The 14,490-nt window shown below is 33.7% G+C and overlaps 2 protein-coding genes across 5 annotated transcripts; both read left to right on the plus strand.

The window, feature by feature from the left end:
- The first annotated feature begins 21 nt into the window (after window positions 1–21).
- LOC106774373 (phospholipid-transporting ATPase 1) lies at window positions 22–5,869 on the plus strand. 4 transcript variants are annotated; one of them, XM_014661351.2, is made up of 8 exons: window positions 22–188; window positions 292–1,996; window positions 2,586–2,934; window positions 3,105–3,894; window positions 4,042–4,165; window positions 4,364–4,583; window positions 5,018–5,476; window positions 5,561–5,869. In XM_014661351.2, exons 2-8 carry the CDS (start codon window positions 601–603, stop codon window positions 5,757–5,759), a joined length of 3,537 nt encoding a protein of 1,178 aa, XP_014516837.1. In that variant the 5' UTR covers window positions 22–188; window positions 292–600; the 3' UTR covers window positions 5,760–5,869. The 4 variants fall into 4 exon arrangements, with proteins under 4 accessions (XP_014516837.1, XP_022641938.1, XP_014516839.1 ...); XM_022786217.1 differs by having other exon boundaries at window positions 295–1,996; XM_014661353.2 differs by having other exon boundaries at window positions 22–183.
- Window positions 5,870–11,169: 5,300 nt separating this feature from the next.
- Window positions 11,170–12,465, plus strand: LOC106773231 (probable WRKY transcription factor 70). The gene is made up of 3 exons (XM_014659941.2): window positions 11,170–11,418; window positions 11,825–11,932; window positions 12,021–12,465. The coding sequence occupies exons 1-3, from the start codon at window positions 11,174–11,176 to the stop codon at window positions 12,463–12,465; spliced, it is 798 nt and encodes a 265-aa protein (XP_014515427.1). The 5' UTR covers window positions 11,170–11,173.
- Window positions 12,466–14,490: the final 2,025 nt, after the last annotated feature.

The following is a 14,490-nucleotide window of genomic DNA, read 5'->3' on the forward strand; positions in this document are numbered from 1 at the left end:
TACATTTTTATACTATTCGTTTTTTAAGTTATTGTCTTCCATCTAACGGTTTTCTTTAGCCGTTCCGTTCCATTCCGCGGGGAAATTCTCTCTGCGTTACAATATCATTTGCATTTGCATTTTCACCTCGACCCAATCCCTTTCCTCTTCTCCTCGATAGCACACTGTGTTTGTTTCTTCAAGGTCAGGTTAGGGTTTCTTTCTGTTTTGGTTTCTACATTTTTTCGTTCATTTGCTTATTGTTTGATTGTTGTTGTCATCCTTCCATTGAATGGTGTTTTGTTGTTGCAGCAGGAGGGGGAGGGGGAGGAACAACCGCCAACGTGGATGCAAATTGCTGTGCAATGAAATGACATGATTTTTCCACCAATGTGGGCTTAAAGGCCCATCACGTTGCATCATTTGTTTACCTTTTTGCTATCTGGTTGATTTTTAGATTGCAAGCAATACAAGAAGAGACAAGAAGAGGGTTTGTTGTTGATATTATTCTATTTTGAATCTGGTTGGAATTCTATAACCTTGTTCAGGGATTGGCTTGCCAATGTACTGAACAAGTTTTGAATTTGAGTGCACCACGTTAGGGGGGGATCGTGGAGCGCTATGGAACGTAATGCTCCAAACATTCCCCCCTCTGAAACTTCCCATTCTCACCCCAGCAGGGTTCGTCCCAAAAGCAGCGTCCAATTTGATGATAACACCCTCTTTCATGATGACAGCGGCAACGTCATCTATGTCAATGATCCCACCAAGACTAATGAAAAGTATGAGTTTTGTGGGAATGACATCCGAACCAGCAGATACACTCTTCTCAACTTCTTGCCCAAGAATCTGTTCATTCAGTTCCACCGGGTTGCTTATCTCTATTTCCTTGCCATTGCTGCCCTGAATCAGCTTCCTCCACTAGCTGTTTTCGGCCGAACCGTGTCCCTTTTCCCCCTATTGTTTGTGCTTTGCGTCACTGCTATCAAGGATGCCTACGAGGATTGGCGCAGGCACAGGTCAGATTGCTATGAAAACAATCGTGAGTGTCTGGTTCTTCAATCGGCTCAGTTCCGTTCCAAGAGATGGAAAAATGTGCAGGCTGGTGATGTGATTAAAATCTTAGCCGATGAGATGATTCCTGCTGACATGGTCTTGCTGGGGACAAGCGATCCTAGTGGAGTTGCTTATATTCAAACAATGAATTTGGATGGTGAATCGAATTTGAAGACACGGTTTGCCAAGCAAGAAACACTTTCAGCGTTTTCGCAAGATGTTTGTGCTGTCTCTGGAGTTATTAGATGCGAACCACCTAATCGGAATATCTATGAGTTCACTGCCACCATGGAGTTAAATGGCCATAAGATTCCCCTTAACCAGTCAAACATTGTTCTGCGTGGTTGCATGCTGAAGAACACGGATTGGATAATTGGTGTTGTGGTCTATGCAGGACAGCAAACAAAAGCAATGTTGAACAGTGCAGCTTCCCCTTCCAAGAGAAGCAAACTGGAAAGTTACATGAATAGAGAAACTTTGTGGTTGTCAGTTTTTCTTTTTATCATGTGCGCAGTTGTTTCCCTAGGGATGGGTCTCTGGCTGGTACGCCACGAGCATGAGCTTGATACCTTGCCTTACTACAGAAAAAAATTCTTCAACAAAGGGCCAAATGAGGGAAGGAAATACAGGTACTATGGGATACCAATGGAAACTTTCTTCTCCTTTTTGAGCTCCATTATTGTGTTTCAGATAATGATACCAATATCTCTATATATCACAATGGAGTTAGTTCGATTGGGTCAGTCATACTTCATGATAGAGGACAAGGATATGTACGATTCTAAATCTGGATCAAGGTTCCAGTGTAGATCATTAAATATAAATGAAGATTTGGGTCAAATACGCTACGTGTTTTCTGACAAGACAGGAACTCTAACAGAAAACAAAATGGAGTTTCAGAGAGCCAGTATTCATGGAAAGAGCTACGGGAGCTCCTTGCATACAGATGATGAAAGTACAGGTATTTTTTTCTTTATTTGAGCTTCTCTTGAGGTCATTATGTAATTCCAGTTTGCTTAAAGGTGTGGTACGATGCCTTGATCTCTGTCATGCTGATACAGTTTGAAATTTGCTGAAAAGCTTTATGTGTGTTGCACTGATATCATTAGAAAATTTTGGTTTTCATGGATGTTTCAGTGGTGTGCTAGTTTTGATATTTTTGGTATATGACAATGAGTGCTTTACTGGTGCCCGTAAAATACACCACCATTTCCCAGTAGCACGATGTTCTCTTGGGCTTTCATTTTCTATTTGTTTACCTAAATAAATCCTGGGATTGACTTGTGGAATATGTTTCACTCATATCTATAGATCTGTATATATGTAGGACTTACTTTCTGTCTCGAAATTTCCGCCTCGTCTTAGACTTGTCTGATGAAATGTCCGTACCCTTCAATAAATTTTTTCTATCATCCACCATTTGATTATGTTGTATGTTTGAGCTGAATGACTACTTGATTTCTCATTAGAATCATCTATAAGCTTATGATGCAATGAAAATTTGATGGTGAATATGTGTATCACAAACCAATTTTGGTAATGTTTTGCAGAAGCAGCAGCCAATAACAGTAAACGAAAATGGAAACTCAAATCTGAAACTCCTGTTGATTCTGAACTAATGGCATTGTTGCGGAAAGACTCTAATTTAGATGAAAGAATTGCTGCTCATGAGTTTTTCCTCACATTGGCTGCTTGTAATACTGTGATCCCCATTATCAGTAGTGGTAAAGTTTCCAGTTGTGGTAAAGATGAATCAAATCATGAAATAGAAGGTATTGATTACCAGGGAGAGTCTCCTGATGAACAAGCTCTAGTTTCAGCTGCATCTGCGTATGGATATACTCTATTTGAGAGAACATCTGGAAATGTTGTTCTTGATGTCAATGGTGAGAAACTCAGGTAAATAGCGACTTCCATTTGGCGCCAAACTATATGTTTTGCTTTCCAAATGTTTTTGGGGTTTTGTATTTAATGAAATTGACTTTTATTTACATAGCATTTAGAAATGCAGCCTTTTATGTTTTGTGTGGTTTATATTCAATTAATCATTTCTGTGTGCATTATTATAGGTTGGATGTATTGGGCCTGCATGAGTTTGATAGTGTGCGAAAGAGGATGTCAGTTATTCTCCGGTTTCCTGATAATGTTGTTAAGGTGTTGGTTAAAGGCGCTGACAGTTCAATGTTTAGCATTTTAGCTCCTGACACTGAAGGAAACAACGGAATACAGCATGAAACTCAGAGTCATTTAAGTGAATATTCTATGGAAGGTTTACGAACTCTTGTAGTTGGCTCCAGGGATCTTTCAGATGCTGAATTTGAGGAGTGGCAAAAGATGTATGAAGATGCAAGCACTTCATTGACTGATCGAGCTGCAAAACTACGTCAAACAGCGGCTCTGATAGAATGCAACCTAAAGCTTCTCGGAGCAACTGGAATTGAGGACAAGCTGCAGGAGGGTGTGCCAGAAGCCATTGAGTCCATGCGGCAAGCTGGAATCAAGGTCTGGGTTCTTACTGGTGATAAGCAGGAGACTGCAATTTCAATTGGTCTTTCTTGTAAACTTCTGAGTAGAGACATGCAGAAGATCATTATAAATGGCACTTCAGAGGTTGAGTGCAGAAAGCTCTTGACTGATGCTATAGCAAAGTATGGAGTGAAATCTTCAAGTAGAGAACATCAGAATCTGAAGTGCAAAACTGATTCTAGACTTGGTTGCCCTGATATTCACGATAATACAAAATCATTGGGCTTGCCCAAGTCAAATGCAGGGAAAAAAGAAGGAACTACTGCTCCATTGGCACTCATAATTGATGGAACCAGTTTAGTTTATATTTTGGAGAAGGAACTGGAGTCAGAGGCAAGATTAACCGTGCTCACTTGAAATTTTCATTAGGAATATTTACATATATTGGAAAACCGAAGCTTAATTTATTTAAGTGCTGTTTATGTTGGTATCAATAATTTCATGGCAAATATTTACTGTTTTCTATTTTCCTTTCTACAGCTTTTCAAACTTGCAACTTCCTGTAGCGTTGTGCTATGCTGCCGTGTTGCACCCTTGCAGAAAGCAGGAATTGTTGATCTGATAAAAAGCCGCACTGATGATCTGACATTAGCTATTGGTGATGGTAAGTTCTTCATAATGATATGAAATTAGTATACTTTACATTTGTACTTTTCTGGGTGCCTGAGTCTGGTTAATAGTTGAGGCCATCAAGATTCTTTTGCATGTAACTTGTTATTTGTATGATCAGATGCATTTAAAACGAAGATTTTCAGTATCTAACTTATGACCTCTTCGGTTTGTGTTTTACTACTTTGGACAGGGGCAAATGATGTGTCGATGATCCAAATGGCAGATGTTGGTGTTGGAATATGTGGGCAGGAAGGGCGCCAAGCCGTGATGGCATCAGATTTTGCCATGGCACAATTCCAGTTCTTGAAAAAATTGCTTCTGGTTCACGGACACTGGAATTATCAGCGTGTTGGTTATCTTGTTCTGTACAACTTTTACCGCAATGCTGTCTTTGTCTTGATGCTATTCTGGTATATATAGCTTTCTTTTCATACCTCTGGTTGACTTCCACCTATTTATTCAATATAATTAGTCTTTCTTTAACTTGTTGATTCATTCCTGCACACATATGTGTATGTGTGTGTGTGTGTATATATATATATATATATATATATATATATATATATATATTTTCTGTTATTTGTTCTTTAAATATTTTAGGCAAAATTGTCCTTTTCATTATTTTTCCTACATCAACATTTGTATGTTAACATTTGTCAGTGAAGTTGCCCATTAAGAATAGTCTGCTTCTGGCTGTATGCTATGCTATCCATGTTCAAATTTGTAATATGTCGGAGGATGTATTGCCAATTCTTGGGCTTGGTGGTAGAAGTCATTTAGTTTTACATTATGAGATTTTACAAAACTTTTATTGATTCTATCACGGTGTCTTCCTTGTCCTTAGGTATATATTATGCACTGCTTTTTCTACAACTTCTGCATTGACAGAGTGGAGTAGTGTATTTTATTCTGTTATATACACATCTATCCCCACTATCATTATTGGTGTGATGGACAAAGACTTGAGTCATAGTACACTCTTGCTGTATCCAAAATTATATGGTACAGGTCACAGGCATGAGGCTTACAATTTGCAATTATTTTGGATTACAATGATTGACACGTTATGGCAGAGTCTTGCTCTCTTCTACATTCCCGTATTCATCTATAAGGACAGCACAATTGATATATGGAGCATGGGCAGTTTATGGACAATTTCAGTTGTTATCCTTGTAAATGTACACCTGGCTATGGACATTAACCAGTGGGCACTGGTTAGTCATGTTGCCGTATGGGGATCAATAATCATTACATATGGCTGCGTGGTGATATTGGATTCTATACCTGTCTTTCCCAATTACGGGTCAGTCACAGTCTTCCTATTAGCGTACTATATTCTAGATTAGTACTGTGGGATATATAGCTAACTTGCCTCTAATAATTTCAGGACTATTTATCATTTGGCAAGTTCCCCTACATATTGGATGACAATTTTTCTTATAATAATCGTGGCATTGCTACCTCGCTTTTCTTGCAAAGCTTTTTATCAAGCCTTTTGTCCTTCAGATATCCAGATAGCCAGAGAAGCTGAGACAATGATAAAACAGCATGGTAATTTGCAACCAAAGTGTCCAGTTTCCAAATAACTCGAGTTATTATCAATCTTGTAGAAACTAGAAAATCTCATTGGAATGATTTCCACTGTATCTGTCCATCACATTGCATTCTTCTGGCAGTTGGCTGTACAAGTGACCAGGCAAGTGTATGCTTTCTCTGTTTAATCCAAAACATATTTTGAATGGTGTTCTTTTATAGTATGCTCAACCTCTCTGTTTTTTAGTCAGCTATATATTCCTCTCTTTGTAAGATGCTTAAGATGTAATTGTTAAAATTCAGTTACATTGTCTCTCTTTTACTTTTTGATATTCAAGTAGTATTTTTTATTTCTTTTTGTTTCGATAAAGGTTTAAAAGCTCTTGTTGCATGTTGCAACTTCATTCAACTCAGCCTATCTATCAAATGGCACAATGAGTCTTTGATTTGGGCAACAGTCAGATGAGTATTTTATAATTGCCTTGGGAATAGTTTTCCATGAAAAAACAACGATGGATTTGATGGGTGGTTCCCTCTCTTCAAAATGAATCTTCAAATTTAAAATATTCAATTATATAATTTCTGAAGGGAGAATGGATGTCATTTGGCAGCAACAAGGATTCCTCTCTGCAATACGAGAATTTATTAATTTGTTAACTGAAAAGCTTTGGGTTCTGTACTGTTGGCCAGTCTTATATAGGAACCTCCCACGGCACGGAGTTCTCCCCGCACTAGAAAAACCAAACTTTGGCATTTTGAGTTCTTTGACAACATAAATCCCAAATTTATGCTCGATGTATGTGACTCTGCAATGCTTATCCACACTACCTGCAATGTTTACTGCTAAAATATCCTGTAGCAATGAAATTTGGGCAGTTATTTAAGCTATTTTGGTTAAGAATGGTTTTTATTGGATGCTTTCTGTGATGGTTTTTGTTTACATTTGCCAACTCCTTGGATGGTCATGGGTTTAGCAAGCAGTTGAGGAAACATGTATACAGTTTATGTTTTGTAACTGACAAACGAGTTAAAAGCTCACCATTGAATGTCACCAATTGCTATTTTCTACTGTGTTATTTTCGAGTGACTTTTATGGTTATTTTACCAGAATATATATATAGATATATGCATGCATATGTACATGGATGAAGATGGAAAAATGTTGTGCTGACCCCTTATTTTACAGAAATAAAATAAGCACTCTTTTCAAGTGTTTAGGCCCGTTTGTACTTGGCCCTAATCTTTTGTGAGGTCAATTCTTCAGGTGAGAAGCATCAGCAAATTGCAACAACTGAAAACAGGTGCTCATCCTGCACAGTAATCAAGTATGTCGTGGGGAATCACATAATGAAGGTAAAAGGAAGATGAAGAATGAAAGAGAAACTTTCACCCACAAATTTTTTACATTTGACATTATTTTTTCTTTTAAAAATATAAAAATTTACTTAATGATTTGTTAAAGAGATACTCAGCAGTTGATTGTGGGTGAAATCTAAAAAATGGGGCATTGGCATGATGATCATGATCCACGGTCTTGTTTGAGAGAATGGTTACTGTACAGAGCAACAAGATGTACAAAAGTCATGTAAAAATCAAGCTTGTATTATCCTTTTTGAAACGGGAAAGAAAAAGATAAACTGTCTCAACAAAAGGTAAAATAAAATAATGTAATTTTCTGCAATCCGTAAATTCCCTTTGTCTAGTTTACAGCAACACTCCGCACAATCCGGAAGGGTAACATTGTCCTTTCACACCCGAACGTAGTCACTGTAATACTCTCATGTTACATGTCTCTTCCCGTCATCATATGACACAATCACAGTGACATCAGCGCAACAATCTTCACACACCTGGCACATCCTAAGCCATCGATTGCAATGTGGGTCTCAGTTATGTTATTCAACACCAAGTGCTTCTTTATTCTATGTTTAAGGTAGGCACACATGCACCAAAATTCATTCATATAATAATAATAATAATAATAATAATAATAATAATAATATAATGATTATTTTAATGAAGGGTCGAAGAATAAATAATTGCTAACATGATGAGCAACTTTTGCAAATTTACATGTGTAGATCAGTTCACTGTTTCTGGTCCAATTTCTAACCTCTCTCTCTTTGTCACTGTGCCAACCATCATCAACAATACATTTGTTTATCAAAGAAATACGAGAAAATGAATGTGAAAGAAATAGATAATTTAAATACAAAAAGTTAGATACCAAATCACTTTAATCCTAACATCTATGTAGTAAGTCACATTAGATAAATAATTAAATACCATAACAGCTTAAGCACTTGGATAGGGAAAATTTATTAAAATATTATAAATAAGAATATCTTAATTATTGTTATTGTGAAATACAATAAATGAATACTATTCATTTACATTATACAAGTAATCGAGTATATTGTGCGTGTAAATTGCAAATTTGTTACATCTCATGTGAAGCCCACTTTTCCCTTACTAGAAAATTATGAAAAATAAGATTTTGATAAAATGAGATATAATTAGTTTATTTGTTTTTGTTTTAATTGTAAATAATATAATTGTAATTTTATCCTTTTATTATCGTTTTATTGTAATTTTCTTTCTAAATTAGAAAGAATAAACTATAGTAAAGGACTAATATATTTTTTTTCATAGAGAATTTATTATTTTTATTTCTTTCGCAGTCCTCCATTTCATGACTTTTCCGCTCTCACAAAGGAAGTGTAGTATATGTCTGAATTTTCATTTAAAATAACATTAAATGCCAACCAACTATTGGCTAAGTCACGTTTATTTCCTTGAAACCAGTGAATCTGAAAACACATTCGAACTATTTTTTATTTATGTTCAATTTGTATATAAGTCAAATGGTAAAAGTTAAAAAAAAAAATAATGTTTTTAAATTGATAATATATTTAAAATAATGAGATTTAATTATTTTAATAATAAAAATTTAAAGTATAAATAAAATTATTATAAATTAATTTTACTATTTTAAATTGCATCATTTTTAAAATTTTTTTTTAGTTTTCTTTTTTCTCTTTAGACTTTTTAACCATTCATTTATTTGTTTGAAAATCGGGGAGACAGGTGATCCTTAAGGCGAATTCTCCAAGTAGTGTTTGGGTTTTATGTTATTTATTCTTTCTATTCATGTGGACCATCTTGGTTTGTATGTGGTGTTTGGGTTTTCTTTAAGATTTTTTGTTGATCACTATTCCTAATAATATGCCTTGATCGTGTTTGTATTGTTACTAGGAGCATATAGAACTTTATGTGCGTTTGGAGGTGTTTTTAGAAATTCTTGAGTTGTTGATCTATCTTTCAAGTAAGTGAAGCTAATTGGATTATTTTAAGTTTTATACATTTTTAAATTAGTGATTTGCATGATTGAGTTGTATGATGATGAAGTTAAATCGGTTGAATTTGATTGTTTTGGATGTTTTCCTTGTGATTTCTTTGGTTTGAGTTTGTGTTGAATTAGAAACTTAGAATTTGATCAAATGAGTCAATTGGGATGCGCCCTGACATTAAAAATTGTTTTTGACTCAAATACTAAGAAGGAAATACCAATTTGACCATTTGAACAGGTCTCATTTTCTAAAATCACAAAATTTTCATCTGCTGATATTTGATATTTGATATAACATTAAAAGGTGGTAAGCTTGTGCTGAGCACCAGTTCATTGTGAAGGTTTTGGAGCATTTTAGCTATGGATTGTTGAGTGTCAATCTTGTACTACTGAGCGCAAAAAAGTACAAATACTTTGGCATTGAGTGATATTAAGGCATCGTTAAGCGTCATTGTCCATTACTAGTCTGGAGTGATTTTAGTTCTAGAATGATGAGCGACAAAAGGGTATTGTGAGTGCGATATTTTGTGAGAAGAATGACGTTAAGCATCAAAACTGTAGTTGAGTGCCACCTTTTTGCGAAATGTTTCTTGTAGAGAGCTAGGATTGTTACTGAGCACCACCTTTTGCGAAAGGTTTGACCTTAAGCTCCACTTTTGAGCTATAATGTATATGTTGAAGTTTCTTATATGTTTGACTTGTTTAAGACATAATTACCATGGCTTTTGTGTATGTTTAAGATGTATTAATATTTTTTTTGGATTGATAACACTGTTGTGAATATGTGTGATAAATTTGTTACAAGAATTTTCAAGGAGAAATTTCTTGTGATGATTTCAGTAGTGTATGTATTGAAATATGGATTTTGTGTTATGAGTTATTATGTCTCTAATAACCATCCAATCTTAAATGTAGAAAGACGGGATATGTGTGGTGAGAAGAGCAAGGGATCCTAGTATAGGGTTTACCTTGTACAAAGATCTTAAGAGACTAACCTTATGTCTGGTAGGGTGAAATTCATTGGTAATGGTTCTGTACAACCGTAGAGGTCACCACAAGTACATAACTTACCAAAGTCTGATATTAATACATGTATCCAAATAATTAAGTCTAGTATGAATAATTATATGTGCTAGGATTGTTGATATGAATTATTTGCTTATGTTAATATCTCTATATGTGTCGTATAATTGTTCTTTTTGCACATTAGTTTTTTTTTTTTTTATGTTTATTTGTCTATGTATTCTCTTTGTTTGCAATTATCAACTTAATAGTGTGAGCAAACGAGAAGTAATAATGGATCTAGTGCAAGAGGACCAATGGTACAACTAAAAATATTTATGATTTCTTCTTTTAAAAATTTTCATTATGCTTTTGATTTAATATATATATATATATATATATATATATATATATATATAAATTATCTATTTTTAAATATTAAACATTATATTTTTTTAATAATTGTATATTATTAAAATAAGATGTTACATCACTAAATTACAAATTTAATTATATAAACTAAAAAAAATTGTCGAGAAACAAAAATAATTGTTTTTAAGTTTAATATAAACATGTGCGTTCAAGCAAAAGCAAAAATTATGCTTCCTCCACTCATGAACAAGTTGCCACTTATAATTGTTACAATTTATCACATCAGTCAAAATTGACACCGTAAGTATAAAGCACAAAACTAAGATATATACAAACAGTTCATCAAAATACTATTTGTTTTCCTAGGTTTTTTTTTTCAAAGTGGGGTCACATTCTCAAATTTAAAAAACTTCATGGATCTCGCAGAATTAAAAAAATGTTTAACTAACACCATTTTGTCATCTTAGAAAAGGACATCCTAACAATTTTTTAAGTTCATAAATTTCTAAACCCTAAAATAATATGAAAAGGCCAATCACCCTGATGCATCCGGTAATGTACCTTGTACAGTGGTGGACCAAACACAAGTGTTTTACAACGTCAGACCAAAACAAAAGCTACCAATATATATATATATATATATATATATGAATGTAAGAGACAAGAAGAAGAACATTTGGAGAAAAGCAATTCAGATAGTGTAAGGAAGAGAAGAAGAAGAAGAAGAAGAAGAAGAAGAAGAAGATGGATCAAAGAAAGGTGTTGGAGGAGCTTCTGAGAGGTTATGAATCTGCTACTAAACTTCGAGTAGTGATGAATGAAAAAGATGAGTCTGAAATAAGAACCCTTCAAAGTCTTGCCAAGAACGTGCTTAGATCATTCACCAACACCCTCTTCCTCTTGGACTCTCATCTTCTCTCTCCCATCAAATCTGAGGACTCCCAAGAAAGCTGCAAGACTTTCAACAGAAGAGGCTGCTACAAGAGAAAGTAATCCTTTCTGCAATACTTTTCTTTCTTTTTCTGCAATGCTTCTCTTCCTTTTCACTCACAGAATTTATTTCTTCTTATAGACTCGGTTTGTGTGCATGAGCCATATATAGGTTTGAATTTCACTTTGTTAATTTGAGTTTTAACATTTTTGTTGGATCTCCAAGATAACATATATAAGTGTCCCTTTGGAACCTAAATGGTCATTGTTCTTCTGTCCAAGGTGGTTGTTTGATGCTCCCCATCATTACTATTCTGATATAATACTATATAAGGTGGTTTTGTCTTTGATTGTTTGTAGTTTTTACCCCTTTGGTTTTGCTAGCTTATTCAAAACTAAAGTTTAGTTTTTGATTTTGGTCAAGTTTTAGTGTAAATTAATCAGCATTATTTGCTGTCTATGCAGAAGAAGTACACAAGAATGGGAGAAGGTTTCAGAAGCTCCATCAGTTGATGATGGCCATCACTGGAGAAAGTATGGCCAGAAAGATATCCTCAAAGCTAAATACTCAAGGTAGGTATAGCAAACTTATATATTATTATTATTGAATTAACATAAATTGCATCTTTTTCCTTAAACTAATGTCTTGTAACATGTGCAGGAATTATTACAGGTGCACTCACAAGTATGATCAGAATTGTCAAGCAACAAAACAAGTGCAAAGAATTCAAGAGAATCCTCCCTTGTACAAGACCACATATTTTGGTCACCACACATGCAATGACTTGCTAAGTTCTGAAATCATACTTCATTCCAATGATTCTCCTTCTGACACTTCCATACTGCTAAGTTTTAACAACAGCTTCCCAGCTCCAACCAAGCAAGAATGTCCCTTTTTATCATCCTCATCATCATTATCATCTATCAACCCCTCACCATCACTGATCACAGAGGAGACAATTCCATCATTTTATGATGATTACATGCTATCCTCAGAACCCACTTTGAATGATTATTCAATGCACAATCACTGGGATGATATGTCTTCTGCCTTGTCTGATTTTGACATTGACGACATCAAACGTTGGTTCGATTTGGATGATTAATTGGGTTGGCAAATTTCTTAGATCATTTTGAAACTAGTGTTTGTTATATGTAAAGTGTGAAAGATCAATTATTGGATAAATGTTGCTTCATGCTTTTCTTGAAAGTTGGGAGAGTTTTGTTTAACTAGCTCCATTGTAGTACATATCTTTGATTAACCGTACATTTTCAATCATACTAGTTTTCATTAATCTCGTTTGTCATAGATTTTGTTTGAAATTTATTCCCAACTAGGTATTCTCCATGATTAAAGTCCAATGAAAGAAACATAAAATTAATACAAAAGACAATGTGAACAAGTGCTATGAGTATATACTTTGAAAACATGTACCTTTGAAGGCAAGATTAACATCACATAGAATCTAACAACACCAAATTTATCAATTAACTAACGGTGAAAGTGATGTCTAGGAATCTTCTACAATTGTTTAATATATGTCGTTTTCTCATACACATGCACATTTATAGAATAGATTAATTTGACCACTTATAGACAGTATGATTGTGTGTGAACAAGTTGCATGAGATTAGAAACTTTGAAAAGAAGATCATCAAGGTACTATGCGTATCTATCACCAAATATAAATAGTTGAGTGGCACAACACAATACAGAAAATGACACAGAAAAAACCAATAAATGAAAGAAGAAAGAGTCATGGAAAGAGGGTACTTTTTAAAGATAAAGATATAGGAAACATGATGATGTAAAGCGATGCACCAACAACCCCATTACCATTCAACCATTTCAATTTACTACTTAGGCTGCTAAAAAACTAGTGCTTTGTTCAAAAATTGGATATGGAAATTTATCTACCTTTTTCTTTTTTATAAAAAAAATTTACTTGTAGTTAAATGAGAATTATCTAATGCTACTCTGACAACATTTTAACATCATTTACGTGTCATTTTGTGATTGGTCTATATTGGTGTTTATGATTATTATTATTGACTGTGAAGTAATTTTAGACCAATCACACGTACATGATATTAAGATGTTATCAAAAAAAATATTGTAAAAGTATCATTATCCGAATAGAATACTGTGTTTGTTATTATTCAACTTATTTTAAAAGAATAACATATAATAATTTGTTTTTCTTTTTTATGCTTCTTAGTTAATTCTTGTTGGCAAAAGTGTTATTTAAAAAAATGTAAAAAAGAAAGAAGAACCCAAAAGAATATAATCTTACACAAAAGGAGACAAAGGGTCCTGCTGGGTACCACAGTACCACTAATTAAGGGTCAAGCAAGGAATCTTCATCAATGTACACCAATTTTCCAAAAATTTGAGAAATTGCTTTGATAAATTTCCAAGTTTCACACTGAAAAAGAAAAAAGTTCGTTGAATCATTTGAATTCAATGATATAACATCATGTTTCCTTCTCTTAAATTATTTCAACAAAACAATCTATAATAATAATAACTTTAATTAAAAATTTTTTTTTAGGGTTTAAGATTTAATGTTAGGATGTAAGAGTTTGGGATTTTAATGAGTTTGTAAAAGTTTTTTCATGAATGAAGAATAATATACGAATAAAAATATTTACATATATTATTTTAAGAGTTTGAATTTTGTATCTTGATTTTTTATGTATAAATCTTCCTGACTTTTTGAGAAGCGAAAAACATATTCATCAATATTAACTTGGAATAAAAATCATTAGACGTCATAAAGAAAAAAAAAAATAAAGTACAAATCATATGTAAGAATTACATCTTTTAATATTCTAATTTTGCTAAATACCTTTTTTCAGCAATATTTACTGTATTCGTTCTCAAAATTTAATATGTTTTTATCCTGAAGCTAAACTAAATACTTTGCACATACTCAATTTTTGTTAATGTTGATTTAAATCTTTAATTTAAATATTGCTTATTTATTGAACTAGCTTATCTGAAGGATTTTATAAGTGGCTACTTTATCCAATTTGTATCTACTATTAAATTAATTTATCTTTGTAATTTACCTTATAAATAGTATTTAAGTTTTTTAAAAATAAACCTATAATGAATACACATTTGCGGG

Source organism: Vigna radiata, chromosome 9, assembly GCF_000741045.1.
Source record: "Vigna radiata var. radiata cultivar VC1973A chromosome 9, Vradiata_ver6, whole genome shotgun sequence".
NCBI lineage: Eukaryota > Viridiplantae > Streptophyta > Magnoliopsida > Fabales > Fabaceae > Vigna > Vigna radiata.